Source organism: Rhopilema esculentum, chromosome 11 (genome assembly GCF_057945365.1).
Source record: "Rhopilema esculentum isolate cy_ngs chromosome 11, ASM5794536v1, whole genome shotgun sequence".
In the NCBI taxonomy this organism is placed as follows: Eukaryota; Metazoa; Cnidaria; class Scyphozoa; order Rhizostomeae; family Rhizostomatidae; genus Rhopilema; species Rhopilema esculentum.
Genome location: NC_142825.1, coordinates 7,586,176 through 7,608,885, shown reverse-complemented (window position 1 = coordinate 7,608,885; position 22,710 = coordinate 7,586,176). Strand labels below are relative to the sequence as shown.

The window sequence follows — 22,710 nt, the reverse complement described above, 5'->3', positions numbered from 1 at the left end:
AACCGTAATGTAAGCAAGACCTAAAGCATGTATTTAGTGTGTTAATGCATTTGTCAGTGGTTGGTTGTAATAGCTAGTCTGCAGCATGCTTGTCAAATTGTTCCATGCATTGGAATAGTACTGATTAATTCTCTACTGAGGATTGATCTTTCATTCACATTTGGGTTTGATAGACGGAGCTAGTTGAGGCTAATTTTAAGAGACTCGCGTTAATATAACTATAAAACTGCATAACCCGTAACCACGTGAAATTTTGAATTTACTCATTATTCATTAAGTCAGTTGCATTTGGTTGTATTCTAGGAAAAAGCTACAAGCCGGAAGAAGGACCTCGAGGACTCCGTCCAGACGCAGCAGTATCTTTCTGAAGCAAGCGAAGCCGAATCGTGGCTGTTGGAGAAAGAGCCAATTGTTTGCAGCACTGATTACGGCAAAGACGAGGACACTGCCCAGGTGACTGTCTGTTGATTAATAACCAACCATTGTGTGGTGTCCATAGACCTGAAGATGCAGATAGATTTAATTGCCTGGAATTAGGATTTAATTGCCTGGAATTAAAAAGTCAGAGGAAGTGATGTTTCAGAATATATGCTAACTCTGTTTTTTGTGCGTGCATTTGTGAATCTGATTTATTCTTTTGAAAGTTCTAGCATGCTGTAGTTTATATTCTAAGTAGCACAATTTTGCCTTGCAAATTTTAGAGTTGATGACATCGCTTTCGTGTGTAATTGTTTCGAATTGAAAACTATTCAACTTGCAGTTAAAACATCCTTTGAAGCTATCTTTTTACCCGCCGTATTGATTCACGCCCAGCGCCAACTCTAAACACCAACATTTTGCTTAGTCAATGAAAATTTCTTCATTTTTGTATTTATTCAAAACAATCTTAAGTTAGTATGAAAATATTAAAAGCGAGGTATATGCCTCCCACTCCCACTACTAAATGTAGGCCTCCCACTCTATATTTTCATGCGGTACTCCGAATGCACCAGCTTGCTCTATCTTACAGTCCACGTAATTGATTATCCTATACCATTTTTTCTAGGCGAAGCTGAAAAAACACGAAGCTTTGATTTCTGATCTAGAAGCATTTAATACCGTAATTGAGGGACTGAGGGAACAGAGTTTGCAGTGCAAGGTATGATATTGAGTCATATTTCTGTTTGATAACGAAATAGTGACGAGTATGCAAGATGGCTCTTGATTCTGTTTATGAATTACAAAATGGAAAAATAGAGGAACTTTCTATAAGCAGTAAATTGTAAAGTTTTAAACCATTTTCTTTCAATTTCATCAACTCCTAAAGAAAGTTGTTCGATATCAGCTATGTTTCATTGATTTATTATATCCTTGTTACTTTCTCCTATAATTAGTACTTTGCTTCTGGATCATTTATCATTAAATAGCGGATTTCTTAAATAGTTATTGCTCCTAGTCCTTAATATTCGACATGTTTTTTTATCGAAGCCATTGATACAGCAAGGCGATCTATCTGGCAAGGAATGCGTTGTTGCCCTGTACGATTATGACGAGAAAACGGCACGAGAAATCTCCATCAAAGAAGGACAAGTTTTAACTCTTCTTAACAGCGATAACAGAGTAAGTGTTGTCATATTCCAGTTCTGTCTTTTATTGCATTTTTTAAGATATTGGCAGTCAGACAATCATTAAATAATTAGCCATAAACAATTACCACTCGAAAATAGCCTCCCTTGCTCCTTCTTTGCTTTTAATTGTGAGCTCACAAGCTTGAAACGTACTTAAAAAAACTAAGAACTAGTGGCTCGCAAAGTGGTGGACATCTAGCGGGCGAGGTAGGGCGAAGAGGGCGAGTTGGGGCCGGTCGCCCCCCTAATAATCTTGTAGGTAATTATCTTTTGTTCTAAAACAATGGGAAAATGTGACTTCATCTTGTCAAAACAATGTGCTTGCCCCCTCCCTAATATTTGACCAACTGTCCGCCCCCCTGCAAACACATAAAAGAAACGAGAATAGCAAAGAAACATCTATCGAAAGAGCTTGAAACATCTTTTCAATACCTCACGTAAATATCTTGAACTTATTCTTCAATAGGAATGGTGGAAAGTTGAAGCTGACGATCGCCAAGGATTTGTTCCTGCATCATTCTTGAAAAAAATTGATGCCAAAAGTGCATCGCAAGACCTGCTTTCTAAAATCCCAACTGCTGACACGATTACAGATAGACAAGCTGCTATCGACAAACTGTGAGTATTATTGCTTTTCTAGTATAAAAGTAGCTGTCTTGCATTTTTCTATGCCATTAATGTGCCAGTGCAGAAGATATGTGTAACCGAGCATTGATCACGTCAACGGTGACCTTCTTCTCCGTGCTTTGTGCATCTTTACGATTTTTTTGCGAATCATAACAGAAACAATTTTGTTTGACAGTAAAGTATCGTAGACATTTAAAACTATGAGTCATATTCTATTGACAACTTTGTTCCATCAAAAAGGTATGCTGAACTAATATCAAAAGCTCAAGAAAGGCATCAGAAACTTGAAGAATCGATTAAACAACATGGAATGCTTCGAGAGGCCAAAGAAGTTGAATCGTGGATTCAGGACAAGGTAATATACTAAATCATAATTGGCTAACAATTTACATTTTCAGAATTGCATGGGACGAAAGCACATTCACATAGCTTTACGTGGTTCTTTAAAAGGATAATTCTGTGTGTTCTCTTTTTATCCTATCTTAGACCAATTTTATCCTTTGTTCATTTTTATCCTTCAGGAAGCTGTGGTAACCTGTGAAGAGGTTGGGAAAGACATGGACCACGTTGAAGGGCTGCAGAAAAATTATGACGAATTCAAAAAGGTGTCAAATTATTTTTCTGCTTAGATTTTTGAAGTCTTGTAGTGATCCACTTTGAGAAGTGTCTTGACCTTTAGTTTTAAAATCAAACTTGTATGTTGTCTTTTTAAAGGTTTTCTTTGTTATTTTCAAAGAATGTCGTGGCTAACCTCAAATAATAGGAAGTCGATGCGATCATATTTCCATCGTTATGAGTTATGATGATGATGATGTTTTAACATTGATTTTGTTTCATTTTTCAAGGACATGATAACACAAGAAACAAGGATAAGGGAGCTTCAGATCTTGTGTGCGCAGCTCAAAGAGCAGAAGTCATCTGAGTATGAACGTGTACAGGAAATCCTGCAGGCAAGTGTTCTAGCATAATTGCACTTCTTTCATCAGCCTCATTTACAATTATTAAACTGGAATTGATCGTCTATAATAAAAGCTTCCTTTTGTTTCCACATTTCTGTGAGCTGTTTGCCAGATTCACCTACCGTAAAAGCTCTATTAGATCTCCCCTCTCTTTTAGGTCCCCTTTCTATTGAGCCTCCTTATCAAGCAAAAATTTAGAATGAGCCCCCTCTCTATTAACCTCCCCCGTCTAGGAATGAAAAAATAAATAGGCCCCCGGGGCTTGATAGAGCTTTTACAGAATTCTGTTCAGGGGTGTCGCCGTAGCCACTGATGAAACTCGTGATTATCAGATAAATTATACACATTAGAATTATGAAATTAACCCAACAGAGAACTCTTAATTATTATAATGGACACAATAGATATTTAGATTTGATATAAACGAGAACTTATATAATGCAATGTTAAAGCTAAAACTCGTTTTGCTATCAATGATACTTTGAATTGTACTAAAGTTTAATATTTTAGTTCAATTCTCTGTTTTAGAGAGTCACTGAGAGATGGGAACAAATGCAGATATTTGCTGAAGAAAGAAGGCTAGCGTTGGAAAGTGCCGGAGAGATTCAACGTTTTAACAGGTAATTGTAAACGACCATCCAATTCTCAAATGACAGGCGCACCAGCATTATAAAAAAATAGAGCTACTTTTTTATGGTTACGTATTTTCGTTATATGCATTGTAATAGAACTGTTATTTAGTACTTTGAAGTATACTCTATTCCAATCTTTTTGTAAAGATTCAGATATATTTGATGCTAGCATTTTAGAAGCAAGACTTACTTGTTTTCAAAGAATTTTTTCTGAATCTAAATATGTTATATCTACAAGATTGAAACTCGTTGTCCCCACAGAGATGCTGATGATACTCAAGCCTGGATTATCGAAAAGGATGTTGCTTTGTCATCAACCGATTATGGGCGTGACTTGGCCAGTGTGCAAGCTTTACAGAGAAAACACGAGGCCCTTGAAAGAGATTTGGCTGCTTTGGAAGAAAAGGTTGGTTTATCTAACACATCCATCTGATATTTATTTAGATATTATTTAGTTTGCTACAAACAATTCAAAGAGCAAAAAGTAGAGATTATATCAAACTTCCTCTAAAGGTGTCTTATCAAAATGCCCTAGGAACTTTATTGATTTCACCCCAACCCGTATTTTTATAATAATCCTCATTTGCTTCTTTATGTAAAAAAGGCCGTTTGAAAATCCTCTTCGTTGTTACTCTATATGAAAGAACCTCCAAAAATGATGCTATAACCGTACCTAATCGTTCAAAAATTAAAGTAAACCATCCGATGTAATTTCAACACTTCTGTCCTTGTTTTGACATCTCTATAGCTACATGGTACTTTCACATGTAGTTACATAAAAGCTACTACCCCAAGGCATGGAGAAAGATTCAATATGCCTTGAAATCGAAAAATTTGTTTGGTATCATATTTAACAAAAAAGTGAACAATCTTACAGAGTATAAAAATGTCAGAATAAGGGTCCGAAAGAGCCAGATGAAGAATATATACCTAATTGTAGATCGAAATAGGCCAACCAAGGAAAAAGCACTTGACCTGTATAGTTGTCCCGTCAGTGCCGCGTGCCTATAGAAAAACAAAATACATACATGAAATGGAAAAATACAAAAAAAATACATGATTATTTCGTATAGCAGCAAATTGAGTTGCTTGTTTTATAACAGGCCAAACAGTTTTATGATATTCTGAAAAATGATATTTATACTTTGGAATTTTCGTTATGCTAATAGTTTCATTTCGGTGATAAAGCGGGAATGATAGTAATGCTTCTATTCTAACAGATGCAAGGCCTAAATCTTGTTTCTTGTGAAAACAAACGACAAATGCCAATTAAACCGGGGGTGATAATAATCATATTAATGTGAATTGTGCTTCTTGCAGGTTCGAGCCTTAAATCTTGAAGCAGAGAAATTGAAATCCACGCATCCTGGCTCAGCTGAAACAGTTGAGTCGAAATTTAACGAGTTGCATTCAGCCTGGGCAACATTGTCTCAGAAGGCGGCCATGAGGAAGAAGAACCTGAATGAATCGTATGCCTTACAGAAGTACTTGAATGACTACAGGTGCGCAATGTTATATTCGTAACTGTAATCACCTTGTATGCGAATAAAGATGCTTGGAATGGTCTTATCTCATCGTTCATTCAGAATATCTTAAAAGATGGGTACATCAAAATTAGGTACAAAGGATCCAGGGACAAAATATGAAAAATTTTGGTATTAAATATGGTCATTCATATTTTCGTGCTAAAATCTTGTTATCTTGTTATTAGAATTAGATCTGAATTTTTGCGTGTCACATTTTAAGTTTAAAAGTTAATGTGACAATGTGTATAAATCAGAGGCAATCGGAAGGCAGTGCAAATTTATATCGTCTTTTGTGTCTATTGCAGAGATTTATTGTCATGGATAAACAGCATATACGCTTTGGTAACTTCTGAGGACTTGGCAAGAGATGTAGCCGAAGCCGAAGCATTGCAAGACAGGCATCAGGTATCTACCACTTTTGGCAAGCTCCCTTATAAGAGATGAATTGTTTGCTTTTTTAACTTCCCCAAGGAAGTAAAAATCGATCACAGTTCTTTATAATGCTACTCCTATCTGAGCCGTTCCGGGAATTTTTAAATAAAATACTTTTCTCTTTTAAAAGTGGCATTGATACCGCTCATGTTTGAGTGGAAGACTGGCAATATCCTGTCGACCCTCGAATATTCGGAGGATAACAAAAAATGCCACCGTAAATTTGTCTTCGAAACATCGAATAAGGCATCTTGTTGATTTCCCCTCGTAGGAACACCGAATGGAAATCGACTCAAAATCGCCAGTTTTCGATGCTTTTGAACAGTTCTCTTCCGAACTTGATGCAAATGATCACCCAGCAAAAGATGAGATTCAAGAAAAGCTGCAAGAAATCAGAAATGACAGGCAGAAACTTGAAAAGTAAGTTGGGACTTTTTTCCTTTTCGACCCCTTTTCAGCCACCGTTTAAAGAAGGTAAACAGAAATTCAAGTTTTTAAATAAATTCAAGTTCCTCGAGAATTATTTTTTGGAATATTAATTGTACGATTGAATCGAGTAGAAATTTTTCTTTGAGACTTGCTACAAGCTGTTATGTTTTTTGGTGCTAAAGCTGTTTCTTTGTTTCTTTGTAATCCCAGTTTTTTTGGGAACTAGTTTAAGGACAATATTTACTAAAAACTGTTGGTACTGTTAAATTATCCTCCATGAATTGTTCTAAAATCATTGAATGCTTTATTATCCTGATATACTATCAAATGGATTAAAAAGTGTGACCTCGTAAAATTACTCGCTTTAAAAGTGTGAGAACTATCAAGATGATACCTAGAAATCCTGAGAAATTTAGAGTTCATCCTGCTCATATCGGACAGTATTTTCTATTTTTGTATTTTTCCAGTGCATGGGAGAAGCGGAGGAAAATTCTTGATGACTGTATGGAGGAGCAGTTATTTATTCGTGATGCTGAGATGGCAGAAACATGGATGGCTGCGAGGGAGTCTGTCCTGATGAGTGAAGATGATGGCGGGTCAGCTGATGCGCTTTTGAAAAAACACCACGACTTTGAGCGAGCTTTGAATGCACAGGTATGTGTTCGAGGGATAATCAATTGTTATAATCAGATCCCGTTTAGAAATAATCAGAAAGTGATTAGAATAACTTATCCCTCAAAAAGAATAACAGGTTAAAATATAGGAAGGTTTTAAAATTTGTAAGTATCAGAAAATAGTCAAAATAAGCGAAAATCTTAAAGTTTTAATCTATACTTATAAGCAACTGCAAGAAATTATCAGAAAATGTCCGGATTAATTACAATAGCTGTTTTCGTACAGCAAAAATTTTCTTCAGTGGCTGATGTTATCAGTACCGTACTTTATCATTGCCATAACGTTGCTAAATTCTACTTGTTTGCCAAATTATAGGAAGAAAAAGTCTCAAACTTGCAGAAGAATGCCGATAAACTTATTGAAGCTGAGCATTATGATTCCGAGGCAATCGCTGCCAGAATACAGGCCGTTCTTGCAAGGTATTGGTTTCGATGCTCTTGCCTGTTAATTGCAGGCTTTGCTCCGTAATATTCTAATAGCTGAAATTGATTGCTAACAATATATATGTTATTATCTTGTTTGACACATATATTTTCCCCGTTTTACTTACTGTTTGCTTTCTGAATTTTTTATAACTAGATATGAGAAAAACCACTGGAGTTATGTTTTTACATAAGATACACTGAGTAGAAATTTCTGTGTCTACCATGCTATTGAATAGCATGGTAGTATTTAACACTTGTGAGCGATGATACGTTGCATGCCGCATTACAAACAACACCGGACAAAACATTATAGACTGTCGTAGATTATGCCATGCGAAAAGCCATTAATACCCGGCCTTATCACAGTCTCTTCATACATTAATTATCATCAATTATCATTAATTATCATTAAGTATCATACTGTCTTTAATAGTAAAAGTTGGATTGGAAGCCTTTCATTTTTTTCCGTAGATTTTGTTTTGTTTTCACGTTCTTGTTATTTATCTGTTCAGATGGGCAACTTTGAAAGAGGCTTTGGTTGAGAAGCGTTCTAAGCTTGGAGAGTCTCAGAACCTGCAGCAGTTTATAAGAGATGTCGATGATGTTGAAGGTTGGATTAGCGAGAAAATGCAGACCGCTTTGGAGGAGTCGTATAAAGATCCCAGTAATATCCAGGTATGTTGTGATTTTCTTTTTTCTCCCCCCTAAGTTCCCTCTTTCAAACATCCAAAAGAAGAACCCTTTTTTCCATCTCTTCGCTGTGGACTTCAACTAATCTCATTTAAATTTAGCTGCATCTTTTATTCACCTGATTCGCAGTATCTTCCGACCTCCTTTTGACGGCCATCGGAAAGTCTCTTTCTGGTTGGTATGCATATCTTCAGGGAAATTTTAAATGTTTCCCGAAAGGTATTGTTTGAATTTGAATGCATAAATGATTTATTTTTGAATCTTTTTATATTTTCAAGGGTAAAGTACAGAAGCATCAAGCATTTGAAGCTGAAATTGCCGCCAATGAAGATAGAGTTATGGGCGTCATCAACGTAGGAAAAGGTATTTAATAACCCCCTGCTGGATAGAATCATTGATTAATTAATTAATTCATTTATTCATTCATTCATGCATTTATACATTTATTCATGGCATAAAAATTTAACTTTGAAGAATATTTTTTGCTGGCTATCAAAAACAAATATGTACATTTATCGCGTTAACCTTATTTACCAGTTTTGAAGATTTAAGATGGTTTTGTTAATGTTCATCTAGATTATTTACTTTGTCCTTTACTATTTTTAATATTTATATGGCTTTTTGTATGTCATTTTTTGTTTGAAGATTTTATAATTTCAGTTTGAATGCCAAAGTCGGAATTATTAGAATAGATTTTATTGTTACCCCCAAATAAAGTAAATGATTCTTTATTTTTTGTGGTTATTCAGGCATGTTTTGTTTCAATGGGAAATAATGTTAAAACAATGTTTTGTAAAACCTTCTTTTATATTAGTACTTTACACTCAAACCGTCCACACAATCGTGGGAATTGCTACTGCTCTTTGTGATCTTATACTACCCACCTTAAAAGTACCTTTTCAGTAAGCTTTTGATGATTTCCCTCCTTAAGGTTTGCTTGAAAACGGAAAATGCCAAGGCAACGAAGAGACAGTTCGATACAAGATAACAACCATCGAGGAATCATGGACAACACTGATCAGAACTTGTAAGGTGAAGACTCAGAAGCTGCAGGAGGGCAGTCAACAACAGTCGTTCTACAGCAGTGTCAAGGACATGGACTTTTGGCTTGGCGAGGTAAAACCAGAACCTGAATCTTGCTGCACCTTTTAACATCCACCTTTTAACGATTCAGGAGACTTTTTATTAGGGTCTAATCTAATGCTAATATAAAATCTACATTTTACATAACTGAAGCGATAAAATCTTTCTACAGGTCGAAACAGCCCTGTCATCTGAAGACTATGGCAAGGACCTGGCAAGTGTGCAGAATTTGTTGCGAAAGCACCAGCTCATTGAAGTCGACATTTCTGCTCATGAGGTTTGTGACGACAAAGAGTTTTTCATATGTAGTTGATGTTTTCTTGAAAGTTGCCAGCTTAACTGTATTTTTCTCCGAGTTAGGGAGAATGCTGCCCTCGACGACAAAGTGATCCGATAAAAATGTTTTAAAAATATCTCGACTTTTAAGAGACCTTTTGACATTAAGTGTATCTGTGGAGTGATAGATGTACATAAAGAGTCTGTAGGTTTTTCCTCTGTCCTCTTCTATCTGCAACCTGAATGAGCAAACGGACTAGGTTGAGTGTATAAAAAATTAAACAAATCGGGAGTTAATTGGAAGTAATAGGTCTTACAATGCTAGGTTTTAGAAAACAGAAGGGCTGTCTGTAACTGATTGTAATTTTTTGTTGAATGCTTCAGGAACGAATAACAGTCCTGACCAATCAATGTGAGCATTTCATTAAAATCGAACATTTTGATGCTGTGAGAATAAAAGAGAAGCACGAGACAATTGTCCGAAGATTTGAAAAGTAAGTAATATTTGTATTCTATTGATAATTGTTTAATTATTTTATTGATAAACAAGACCAGGTTTCTCTACAAACCAGGCTTTTTGTATGTTGTGTTTGGCGAAAGAATCCTTGGTTTCACCCTTCGTCCTAAGCTTTTTAAAAAATCTAACAGTGTAAGCTTGAAAAAAGTTTATTAGATTAAAAGAGAAAATCTTTTAAATGAAATTGGGTTTTTGAAAACCGAACAGAGTAAGCTTGCATAAGTTTATTAGATCTAAAGAGTTGATGTTTAAACTGTGGTAAATGTTCAAACTCGAAACAAACCCAAAATAAGAAAGAGTAGTAACAACATGAAGCATTTTCAAATCCGAGACATTCAATAGACAGACAATCATAGACTTTTTTTGCCTTATGTTGTTTCTGCTTGCTACCAAGGTAAGTTACGCCCTGTTTGGTGAGATATTGCAACAGCCTCTTTCTCAGATCTTCATCTGTACGCACCAGATGAGCGAATATACCTATTATTCATGCTTCGTTTCTCTTTTTTGTAGGATAACTGTGATGCGAACAACTCGACGCTCAAAGCTGGAACAATCACTTTCACTTCACCAGTTTTACCGTGACATTGATGATGAAGAGTCGTGGATTAAGTACGAGTGATTTCAATCATATATTTTATTATTTTCTCTGTAATGAATTCAATTCTTGTAACTTTTAGACCGGTGTCAGGTTACTAGAAATTAGCTCTTGCAATTCAGCATCTGTCAAAGATACATCGATACTTTTACATTTACTTAATATCGTCCTAAATGAATACTAAACACCTACTATGAAGTGTACAAAAAATCTCTTGGCCCAAAGATTATGTCGTTAAGACTTCTAAAGTTCCAAAGCTAACAACATTCGATAATCATCTGTTGTGTTTTAGCCTAACTTTTAACTTATTTTAAACCACTCAGGGAAAAGAAGCTTTTGGTCAGCTCTCAAGACTTTGGCAAAGATCTTACTGGGGTGCAAAATCTCAGACGCAAACACCAAAGGCTTATAACTGAACTCAAAGCTCACGAGCCAGTTATAATGGGTGTTGTCGAAACGGGTCGAAAGTTTATTGCAGAAGATGACCCGAATGAAGAAGAAATCAAAGCGAGGTCACAAAGTTTGCTTGAAAAATGGGAAGATCTGAACAAAATGGCGGATGAAAGGTAACCTAATGCCAAATCTTATTTTTTAGAAGCAGAAGCAGTTGTTAGTAGTTAAAAAAGGAGTACGTCTTGTAAGAGGTTTGTTGATAGTATGTTTGTAATTATCATAGATCAAAACGACTGGATGAATCAGAGGCCTTCCAGCAATTGTGTGCTAATATTGATGAAGAAGAATCTTGGATTGCAGAGAAGAGGGCTTTCGTTTCAAGTGATGATTATGGCGATACTCTCGCCGCTGTACAGGTCAGTGTCCTTAATCGTTCTTTTATGTCCTGGGCAAGTTTATTTCTCATTTCAGTATTGCATCTGTTCGTTATGCAGAAGATGTGTTGAAAAGTATTAATTTGTGAATTCAAAGCTTAAAAATGGTCCTACCTGTCCTAGCGGGAAGTCTTTTATTATGAGCTTCCCACTTCAGCTTGAATGTATTTTGTCGTGTAATTGCCATTTTGTTGTTAAGCCAACTTTTCAACCTGCCCTCAAGTAAAAAACCTCTCTTTTAGACCCTTCAAAAGAAACATGAAGCATTTGAAAGTGATCTTGAAGTTCATAAGCAGAGAGTAGCTGATATCCGCTCGGTCGGAGAGAAGCTGATCGCTGAAGTGAGTATTGTTTAAACTTTTGTAAAATACCATTGAAAAATTGCTTGAGATTTATCCACGATGGAGATCTCGCCAATACCAAAATTAATGTTCTGTATAAATGTTACTCACCTCTAAAAGATTTTGTAATTCTGGCATATTCTCCAATAGATCTTTCCCCTAATTACAGCATGGCGCGATGCATTCTGTTACTTGTAGTTAAACCCGCAAACTTTTGTTTTTATTTTGTACGGCGATCGGACGAAGTTCAGTTATTATCCAACTCTCTTTGCTTGAATAATGAGACAAATCATGGAAAATACGGCAGAATATACCGAGCAGCACATCCCAAGGTTTTCACAAAGCTCTTAATAATTTACCAATTTGTGTAGAGCCTCCCTTCCCCATTTCAAAATTTGCACCGGCATTCCTGGTAAGTCATTATCTCCTCTTGATAATTTACCTATCACAGTTTGACCGTTTTCATTTATTTTAACGAAATTTACAGGATAATTTCAAAGGAGATCAAATCAAGAAAAGAATTGACATTCTTCAGGTAAATATTGCGATTCTCAATATTCAGAAATATTCTTTATAGGAACTGACATATTAAACCTTCAATGATTACAATCGGATTTCAATGAATTTTTCGGATTAAAGTATCAAGTTAGTGGAAAGAACGTAAAAACTTTGAGTCACAATCTGATAATTTAACATATTAAGCGTTACACTTTCAAGGCATTATGCTCCGCCCGTGTGCTGTTCACATCAACAAAGTCCTCCTCCTTTGCATTTAGAATTTAGAAACCAACAGCAGAACAAAACTTCGGCTGCCGCGTATCAGCAACAGGATGGCTAGACAGCAGACTGTTCTGGTGTTAGTTCATTCCTGCAACCTTGCCCGTTAAAGGTTTACTTCATCGAAACAGTGATGGACAGTCTCCTTTGCTCTCTTCTTTTACTCTCCGTCAACTAATTCGAATACCGATTGTGACCTATAACAATTTCCTATTGTATCAGCCATCAAATAGAAATCGCGGGTATCACCTTGTCATGATTGTTCTCTGGATTTCTAGAGCAAGCTGGAAGACCTTGAATCGCAAGCAGACATCCGCAAAAACAAGCTCAATGACAACTCAGCATTTTTGCAGTTCAACTGGAAGGCCGACGTTGTTGAATCTTGGATAGGTAAGTCGGGATATCACCTTCTGACGTCACTTTTGCAAGGTCAGGATATTCTGGTCTCACTGCCTTGCGTCAAAATATTACACAATAACTGCTATGCAATGGAAACAGTTGCCCCACCTCTTTTTTCCAGTTCAAACAAAGTTAGTTACCTGACTCTCTGCATTCTATATAACACTTAATCTTCTTCTCAAGTACGCGGAGAAAGACCTTTTTGCTTTAAAAATACTTTTATGTCTTTTTGACAGATGACAAGGAAGTGTTTGTTAAATCTGATGACACTGGAAAAGACCTTCCACATGTTCAAACCCTCATCACCAAACAGGTAAATCATGAATCTATTTATACACAATTTGATCAATATTTAGGGAATACAGTAGTTATTTTTCAGCACCCATCCTGTTTTTGCTTTCCTTTGCCTTCCTAAATTGGGTGTCTGTTTTCAAGAATCTCCACAATCTCTCGAAGAGAGTTTTTAGCTTACACTTTTTTAGTTGAAACTCCTAATTTTGCACCGTCATCTTCGAGTTTCTTTGTAAAATCCAAGTCTTTTCTGAATTAAATTTCTGAATAAGATATAAAAGTCTCATACGATTTGGTAATAATGGCCCATATTTCCTTAATGAACAGTCTTTCAAATATCAGTGAAAAGTTTCGCCATAACGTATCATGTCATTTCGTCCTGTAACTCAGAATCAAAATCAGTTTCTGAAAAAGCTTACAGCGAAGGCATTACAGCGAAACTTCAAAATAGTTGAGCATCTTTCTATGCATATTTTTTAAATCATCGAAATTTGCCTCTCTTTTATATCAATTTGGCGCTGTTTCTGTATAGGACACATTTGAAGCTGGCTTGCAAGCATTCGAACATGAAGGCATCGCACGTGTCACAAGTCTGAAAGACGAATTGGTCAAATCAGAGCATGAACAGTCACGTGCCATCATTCAGAGACATGACAATCTTTTGAGCAGGTACGTGTTCGATACGTGATCAAGCTGGCAGCCCCTTTCCTTTTTTTAAGCACATAGCTTGGCTGTCTTTTCATGCTCGTGGACTTTTTCAAAACTGTTTAATGATTTTTGTTTATTTTGTTATATTGTGTTACTATCTTGGAATTATGGACTTATAAAATAGGCTCTTTTGTCTGAGATTGACTTTAATTGCTGAATTTGCTATAACTGCTTAGTGCCTATTATTTAATCGTGAATCAAGTATCAAGTTTATAGCGCAAGTTTTTTAGAATTACAAGAGAGCCTTTTTATCGCAGTTGATGAACTTCAATGTTTTTAATATCCATAATATCTACTACCTTCAAGTTTATTCAATCACATATGATTTTAGATGGGAACAGCTTTTGGCTGATGGAAGGCATCGCAAAGAGCAACTTATGGAGGTCGAGAGGCAATACCAAAAGGTAAGAGGCACTGCTCGGTGGAAATAAATATTGAGGTACCCGATCTGAAGTATGCAGATGTAGTGAGTTCTGTTTAAGGCTTTAAAATATTTCTATATGTTTATCGGACTGTAAAATAAATTAGCTAGATATTGCATCATTTGATATTTAATTGTTAAAAATCTTGAGAATACATTGTATAAATTAAAATTTACGCATCTTAATAAATGTTAATTAAGTGAAATGATTTAAAAGTTATCAAATAAATTATTTTAAAACAAGGCCTGTTCTTCCATCATTTGAAATAATGTCAGCAAATAATTTTTAAACCTAATCTTTTAAAATTTTAAATTTTTTGAGCAAAATTCAGAGAATTAGAGATTTTGCATTTTGCAGGATGTGACTATAGAAAATTACCACGAGGCATTAGCAACTGATTGTATGATAAAGGTAGTTGAAGAGTTAAAAATAATAATCATTAAATTTGAATGTAACTCAGTTTTCAATTTGATTTTCATTCCTAAATTTAATTAATTTCATAGATCTTAAAGGTATGCACCATGTTTAAAGAGTACTTGCAACTTTTTAACATTTCTACGTATAAAAAGTTTAAGTGATAATTTTAAATTCAGACGGTAAAAAGCTTTTAATAAAAAATGGTGAGCTTCATAATATTATGAAAAAATTAAATTGAAGTTTTTAAAAATTAAATACGTAGAAACTTTTAACTATTACTAGCGTATGAACCATATCTAAATAATTAGGCCTTCTTAAGTTGGCAATGTAGTGTTTTTCATGTTATGGCAAAATCTTTTCATGCTACAGGCATCCTTAAACTGTATCGTTGAGTCCTAGTCTCAAAAGCCCCTCGCAGTAAATTATCACAAAGGGATTATTATATTGAGCATATATAGCAGGAAAATCTCTTCGCGATTTTTTGTGGCCTTTTTCCTGAAATTTCAAAATTCTTCCTGGAGGTATTAGAAAATGACTTCATTTATGGTGGTGTTTATGATCATGATAAAAAACTATAATTTTTTTCTTTTTTATATTATTTTTATATTTATATCAAATTTATATTATTTTTCTCCGGTAGTAAGAAGAGTTAAATTTGCTCGCCGTGTTGCTAAATCTTTTCCTAGTATGCATTAATATTTCATAGAACGAGAACGATTTTCCCAGAGCCGCTGCTGAGATTTAAAAAATAGTTTAGCCTTCCTTTTCAGGATTTGGGACAAAAGGTTCTTGAAGTATCAGTGTTCCACGTATCGAAAAATCTTTATGAACTTGAAGAAGAATCTTGAGTTCTTTATTTTTCGCAGAGCAAACTTCTGTGACTTGAACTGCAGTTTGTTCAATCTTTTGCAAAGCTGAAGCCCAAAATATTTTTAACTCTTGTAGAAGCATATAAGCGCACAAGAAAAGGTTTTTTAAACCTAGAGCAAAAAAAATGAACCCTGTGGGTCTTGTTTAAGCCAATTTGGCGCAGAATAAAGTCACCTTGCAAAGCTGACTTTCAATATTTTTTTAATCGTATTGTTGATTTTTAGAAGAAACTTATTTTGACTTTGATCTTGGTTTTGCCTTTTTACTTTCATATTGATAGTAAAATATTGATGTTTCTCATGGTTTTGTAGAGTGGCATCGCCCTCCTGGTTCTCTTTTTATAATGAAGCTTATATTTAAAAGACTGTTACCGACTAGATGACCATAAAACTCAATTTTCAATAGCTAAAATGACAATTCAATTTGAGTTTGGTAAAATGCAATCGTTATGGTATATATGTTAGTGACTTTTTTACTTTTAAATGTTAGATTGAAGATTTGTGCCTGCTGTTTGCCAAGAAAGCCTCCGTGTTTAGCAGTTGGTATGAAAATGCAGAAGAGGATTTGACAGACCCGGTTCGCTGCAACTCGATTGAAGAAATCAAGGTGCGAGGCTACATGTTATAGCTTATTATCGATGTTAAACGAACCTTATTGAATTACTTTTCTTCAGTATAGTTCTTTGTTTATTTAGAGGCAATATTCCAAGTTAAGGCTCCAATTAAACCTACTTCCAGTTATAGTTTTAATCAACATTTTTGTCGACATTTTTGTTTATTTTGGTCTGTGAACGTAAAGTTTTGTATTTCTTTGAATGTGACTTTGTTTATGATTAAACTCTTCGTACAGCTGCTATATGGGCATATTGAGGTAGAGTTGAACTTTGCAGTAATATGCTAGATTTTATATTTGTTACGACCTCGCTTCTGAAGGTCGTTTCAAGGACACTTAACCGTCTTCTCGATGTGACCACATAAGGATGTTTTTGTTAGCAAATCTTCCTTAAGGGTGTGATTTTAAACAAGGCAGAGTTTCATGCTGGGTCGTTTTCCAAATGAATTCGCTTACAATTCCTAAGGTTTTTTATGATTTTTCTCTCGTATCGATTGACTGAGCATTTTTCATTAGAAAAAAGAAATTCTGGTCGCTATTTAGAGGATGAAATTCGTCATATTAATTTTTTTAGTTTTTACTTCAAATCTCTTTACAGAAATGGTGGTAACATATGTTTTTCATGTTTGATTTAGGCCCTCCTCGATGCCCACACGGTTTTCAGAGAAACTTTAAACCAGACGAAAAAAGACTTTAGTGAATTGTTAGAGCTTGACCAGCAGATCAAAAGCCGTGGTGTCACCATAAATCCGTAGGTTTCGAGTACATCGGCGCCTTAGTTTTTACAAGGCACCAAAGTACTAAGACATTCACTTTGTAATATTATCCAAAGAAGACTATTAATATATTTCATCTAGCACACATTCAAATAATGTCATCATAATCAAGGTCGCCATGTTAAAGAGCAAACGGAAAGAAAATTCAAAGGTCCCTTATTTAAACAAAGGTTCTTACAATGGTGTAAACGTGAATTTAGCTGGTTCCTTATACGCACCTCTATCCAAGCCTCTCTTGGGTTAATAAATTGTGAAACCTGTTCATATAATAAATTGTGAAACATATAATAGATAAAGGGAATGAGGGATGGGGGTTAAGAATTCTAGCTAGATGAAGTACTCTATTAGATAAAGTCAGTGGCGGCTCGTGTATTGGGGCTAGTAGGGCTCTGCCGCACCGGGGATTTCCAAAAAAAAGTTTTGGATTTTAAACCTAAATAAAATCAACGTCCGTTATTAGTTTAGCACTGTTCACTAATTTCGTTGCTTCGAGTTTCACTATTTGTTCATTCTCTAGTTTGTTTAGGTCCCACTGCCCGCGGTTCTTTTGAAAACTAGACAAACACGCGTATCAGAAACCATCTTCCGAGTATTTGAGGCTAGCCCTAAACTAGTAGAGAATGCACCGATCTAGTGCCTCTCTTGACTTGCCTATTCAATTGATGACTGCCTTCTGATTGACCAATTCTGCTCGAATCTGCATTCCTTTAGGGCTAGTTGAAACTAGTACCAATTAATTCAGTTCAACAGTAGCTGAATTTTTGTTGTTGTGATAGGCAATGTTGATCTTGAAGTGGAACGCAGCAGTATTCGATGACTTGCAATTTCAGCTTTAAAACTTTGAAATGAAGCATACAAGTTGGTTCTTTATCAGAATTAATTTTGCTGAAAGAGGAATCGCAATTGCTGGCGACACAATTCACTAGTGTTAATTAGTCTTGAGTCGCGTTGATAGTAATTTTGTGGTATCTTTGCGATATATTTCTAATTTTATTGCTATATTGTAAAGAATTATTTCTTTTTAGCTATACATGGTTTACCCTTGATTCACCTGAAGAAACCTGGCATAATCTAGAGGTCATCATAAGGGTGTGTTATTTATTCCAATATTTCTTAATCTGTGTAATTCGTGCCTATATACTCTAATTCATCCTTATCTTGATTATTGAAATTAGATCGCAGAACTTTTTTTAATTAGATCCTTGTGTATATGGCAAGACCTGCATTGAATTGCTAACCAATGCTAAATTGCCTGCATCCATAGGAAAGAGAGAACAAGCTAGAGAAAGAATCGAGAAGGCAAGATTATAACGATGAACTGAGGGTTGAGTTTGCTGATCGCGCCAACAAGTTCCACAAATTCCTCACTGAAACAAGGTTAGATCAATCTGTCCCTTAATATGTTTACTGAACACGTCGAGGCTTGAAGTAATAATGGCACAAGCTGTTATGAAATTTAATATGTTAAATACATTTTCCATTTCCTTTTCCATCTTGAGAACGCTTTGTACTTTCTTGGAAAGCTGAAAATACAACTCGCCATCTTCCTTCTCTCTCTTTTTAGAACATCGATGGTTGAAATATCTGGTGACTTAGAGGATCAACTCAAATTCTTCAAGGTAGTTTCTTTTTTGTTTCTTGGCTTTTTAAAACATCGCATCACACTACTTAAATTGAAGGAGGGTGTGGAGAAAAATTACAATACAATATCCTGATTACAAAATCTCATGTCATACTTCTTTCTTCATCTTGAACTCATTGGATTCGCTAACGTGATTGCCTTTTCATCATATTTTTACAGGAGAGATCTGCCGAGATCAAAGAACGCAAAGATGATCTCAGTGAGATAGAAGACCTTGGAGCCCAAATGGAAGAACAACTGATCCTTGATAACAAGTAGGTGAATTCTTTGACACGTTTCTGGGTAAAAAAGATACCGAGTCATGTTTAGAGCAGCAATTGTCTGAATTACAGCGTGAAGTAAGAACTATAAACCTATTTGGAAGAATGTTTGGTAGAGTTGTATTTTCTGTATTTACTTCAAAAATTATGACAGAATTGAAATGCTACTGATTTAAGAGGATTTTGTTTTATCGCTTTGTGCAGGTACACAGAGCACAGCACTGTGGGATTGGCACAACAATGGGACCAACTGGATCAGCTTTGCACCAGAATGCAGCGCAATATTGAACAGCAAATCCAGGCAAGAAACAGAACGGGGGTTTCAGAAGAGACACTCAAAGAGATCACACTCATGTTCAAGTAAGCTTACTTAATTTTTAGTCTGAATCATCTGAATCGTTACCTCATTCTAAAGGGCATGCGTCGTGAACTTGACTGCTAATGCAATGCAATTGCCTTTTTTTCTTAGTTCAAAGCACGGGATCAAGAATGAATTTTCATGGTAGTTAAAATTAATGAAGCAGAAATAAAAAGTCACGAAACTATGGAATTACGCTCCAAACTTTTTTGTTGCATTAGCCAACTGCCAACATGACAAAGGCCCTTTAATAGAAGCTGTGCACAGCTAACTACCTCAGTAATCGTGCTGAATAGCTGGTTTTCGTAAAGGAACTCTAAGTTATTCTTTCTTAAGGCTCTAATGGCGTCCAAAGAATATCAAATATGACAGATTCCCTGACCATTGCTTGTTTTTTCCAAATATTTATTAGCTCTCATTCAGTGGCGGACACTTGGTCAAATATTGGGGGGCAGGCCTATTGTTTTAATAAGATGACGTCACATTTCCTATTGTTTTAGAACAAAAGACCATTGTTATCTAAAGTATTGGGGGGCGGTCGCCCCCCCTCGCCCCCCCCCCCCAAGTGTCCGCCACTGCTCTCATTATAACTCAAATTTGCTTAAAGCTATATTTCAAGTCGACCGCACAAAGAGGATAAAAATACATTGTTACCCTGCAGCCGCTATAAACTCCAGCTGATATGTTGCTCTATGCCTAAAATGTTGCCCTATGCCTGAAATAGTATTATTTATGTAGGCACTTTGATAAGGACAAGACTGGGTATTTGGAGCATCGGGAATTCAAATCCTGTCTACGGTCTCTTGGTTATGATCTTCCAATGGTTGAAGAAGGTGAAACTGACCCAGAGTTTGATGCCATCCTAGCTACAGTCGATCCAAATGGGTACGTAAGCAGTTGTTTAGGCATATCCGCTAGTATTCTCGATTCTTGACTTAAAACTTTGTTTTTGTGAAGTACAATCATTGCCAAAAGTACTTGGAACAGCCAGCAATTTGTGTTGTGTTTTTTTATTTTTCAATTATTTTCCCGAATACTTATATTTCAGCACCCCCTTTCCCCTAAACAATGGTGATAATTTAGAAAAATATCATAGAAGTCACAAAAAGCGTACTTCGTAATCCCCACTTTGTTTTGTAGTAAGCCAACATTGTTCGAAGGATGGAGGTGGCTGAATTTGCCCTTGGAAATAGAAGTTTGCGTACCAAGACTTTTAGCAGGCATTGTAGATCTCGCTTAATTTACAAACTCGTTGAAATCCTCAAGTAGCAAATGTTTTCTTTTGGAAGGCAACAGATCCATTTCCCTTGACTTTAGGTGGTCATTTTGACAGGTCAGCCCTAACACTTGCATGCGTTTTGTTGCATCTATATATCTGTCTGTTTGTTTTCAGGGATGGAAAGGTTTCAATGAACGAGTATATTGCATTCATGATCAGCAGAGAGACAGAGAATGTCCATTCTGCAAAGGAGGTTGTCGATGCATTCAAGGCGATCACAGAGGGTGGTGCCAAACCATATGTGACTGAGGAGGAGCTTTACCAGGTTCGTCTATCGCGAAATTCAGCTTTCATGTGTTCAATTCTGCTTTCAAGTCTGAAGATTATTATAGTGAGGGCAAACGGCTCTGTTTTTTATCTAATTCATCAATTCAGCTATTTTATTCTAAATGGTGTGTTCACGTGGAGACTACTTTTCCTGTCAAGAACTTCCCAAATCTTCCTTCACCTACTGTAAAAGTCCTTTGCGATGCAATTATTTGAAAAATTTTATTTCAATTTGTTTGCCTGCCTTTTTAAGCCTATCAATTATTTGTCTTTCATCATGTTCACTTGCTATCTGATTTTTATTTGGTTAAAACCATTTTCTTTAATCTACCAGTAACCAGTAAAGATATTTATAGTATTTGTTTATCTTCAGTAAACATTTGTAAAATTTTTTATATTCCCCGCGTCCCCTCTAAAGAAACCACACAGTCCCACTAAAGTCCCTCATTTTTTTCTACGTAGGCCTTGACTGCAGAGCAAGCAGAGTATTGCATGTCACTCATGCAGCCATATATTGATCCTAAGAGACGGGAGATACCTGGCGCATTTGATTACGAAAGTTTCTGCGGCGATCTCTTTGTTGCTTGACATTTTGACTTGATATATCTAAAATTATATCTATACTTTATTATTACGTTCCGAGTCTTACTATACCTGTCCTAAGGTATTTTCTCATATTACATAATATACTCTGTTAGTTAACCAGGATACTAAGAAGTTGAGCTGTATTTTATGTTTTAAAAAGTTGTTTTATTGCTTTTATCAAGTTACCTTCCTCGAGTGTTTATATGTCACATATTCTCCTCAGAATATTCAGCCTCTTTTGCTAATTAGGTTTGCTATTAAGCTTAACTAACCCATGCTCATTCTCTAGAAAGCAATGAAACAGCGAGTGCCCTTGGCCCATCCTTTAATTTAACGCTGTTTTCGCGTTATTATTGCATGGTTCAGCCGTAGAAGCAACCAGTCCTCGAAATAGTGGGTGAAGGGGTAGGTTGGCCCGAACTGTATCAGGGTGCTATTTCGTACATTGAGCCAGTCAAATGAAGATTTTAGATAAAGCAAGTCAAAACAAACCAAACTCTCTCCTGTCAAGCAGTGAAGTTTTAAATGTAATCACACATATAATTTAATTTTGTGTGCGGGCTATTTTCCATTATTTACTCTGATTAACACTGATGCAACCTCGTATGTTGGTGCAAAATATTAGTTAATCTGGTGATTTATTTCTTAGTTTTTGTTTTTTCAAATAAGTTTTACTTTAAATTGGATTGATCATAATTCTTCCCCGTTATCCTGCCTATCGTTAATTATCTTACCCTCTATCAAGCGTATCTTCATTCAGTCATATTTTTCTATACCTTATTAAAACCAAAGAAATGGTTTGAGATTATGATTTCTACAGACATCACCAATAGCTACTTTGAAGCATGCAATGAAAGGAGAGTTTGACACAGCTGCTCAATAAGTCCTTTTAGCTTTGAACGGGTTTTCCATAGCTTCTCGGGTGCTCTCTAAGCATCGTCTAAAAATTTGTCAAAAAACAGAAAATGTTCTGTTGTTGCTCTTAGCATGCAATGATAAGTATGTTGAGATACTATTAAATCATAATCGATTCTCATGAGGGTAAGAAAGACTATTTAATTTATCAAAAAATAAAGAGACGTGATTACATTGCTTTGTTCAGATAAATTTATTACTTCGTAAAACTGTCCTATTTTATTCTTCAAAGAGTTCTATACCCTTTAATTTTACATACAGACCAATTGCTCCAGCAATATCTGGTGCAAAGTTAAACTATGCTAAGTAAAACTAAAAATACATAAATTTTACAAAAAAATAGCTACGCATGGACACAAAATCTGTGTTTACTTTTCTAGAAGACAAGCCCTATACATGGTTGTCGTAAAAGGGGGCCTTTAGCTCCCCAATGATTGTGAAAATGTGCTCGACCTCCTTTGTAACATACTCGGTGAAAAACAGCTTTGTGG

General features: G+C 35.7%; 1 protein-coding gene across 1 annotated transcript in view; it reads left to right on the top strand.

Annotated features, from left to right (window-relative positions):
* The window catches only part of LOC135693527 (spectrin alpha chain, non-erythrocytic 1), a 32,720-nt gene extending 11,226 nt beyond the window's left edge, over positions 1–21,494 (top strand). Inside the window, exons 21-58 of the mRNA XM_089111367.1 lie at positions 304–453; positions 1,046–1,138; positions 1,468–1,599; positions 2,074–2,225; positions 2,475–2,589; positions 2,756–2,839; positions 3,080–3,184; positions 3,722–3,813; positions 4,087–4,231; positions 5,146–5,327; positions 5,657–5,756; positions 6,055–6,203; positions 6,680–6,866; positions 7,203–7,306; positions 7,825–7,987; positions 8,281–8,365; positions 8,934–9,118; positions 9,258–9,362; positions 9,746–9,855; positions 10,389–10,487; positions 10,797–11,039; positions 11,150–11,282; positions 11,543–11,641; positions 12,129–12,176; positions 12,697–12,808; positions 13,054–13,130; positions 13,641–13,777; positions 14,148–14,220; positions 16,015–16,131; positions 16,773–16,888; positions 17,939–18,002; positions 18,178–18,290; positions 18,478–18,532; positions 18,715–18,809; positions 19,020–19,175; positions 19,912–20,058; positions 20,567–20,717; positions 21,182–21,494. Of these exons, the coding sequence (XP_088967493.1) occupies positions 304–453; positions 1,046–1,138; positions 1,468–1,599; positions 2,074–2,225; positions 2,475–2,589; positions 2,756–2,839; positions 3,080–3,184; positions 3,722–3,813; positions 4,087–4,231; positions 5,146–5,327; positions 5,657–5,756; positions 6,055–6,203; positions 6,680–6,866; positions 7,203–7,306; positions 7,825–7,987; positions 8,281–8,365; positions 8,934–9,118; positions 9,258–9,362; positions 9,746–9,855; positions 10,389–10,487; positions 10,797–11,039; positions 11,150–11,282; positions 11,543–11,641; positions 12,129–12,176; positions 12,697–12,808; positions 13,054–13,130; positions 13,641–13,777; positions 14,148–14,220; positions 16,015–16,131; positions 16,773–16,888; positions 17,939–18,002; positions 18,178–18,290; positions 18,478–18,532; positions 18,715–18,809; positions 19,020–19,175; positions 19,912–20,058; positions 20,567–20,717; positions 21,182–21,307 (4,599 nt within the window). The 3' untranslated portion in view covers positions 21,308–21,494. The remainder of the gene's footprint in view (positions 1–303; positions 454–1,045; positions 1,139–1,467; positions 1,600–2,073; positions 2,226–2,474; positions 2,590–2,755; positions 2,840–3,079; positions 3,185–3,721; positions 3,814–4,086; positions 4,232–5,145; positions 5,328–5,656; positions 5,757–6,054; positions 6,204–6,679; positions 6,867–7,202; positions 7,307–7,824; positions 7,988–8,280; positions 8,366–8,933; positions 9,119–9,257; positions 9,363–9,745; positions 9,856–10,388; positions 10,488–10,796; positions 11,040–11,149; positions 11,283–11,542; positions 11,642–12,128; positions 12,177–12,696; positions 12,809–13,053; positions 13,131–13,640; positions 13,778–14,147; positions 14,221–16,014; positions 16,132–16,772; positions 16,889–17,938; positions 18,003–18,177; positions 18,291–18,477; positions 18,533–18,714; positions 18,810–19,019; positions 19,176–19,911; positions 20,059–20,566; positions 20,718–21,181) is intronic.
* Positions 21,495–22,710: the final 1,216 nt, after the last annotated feature.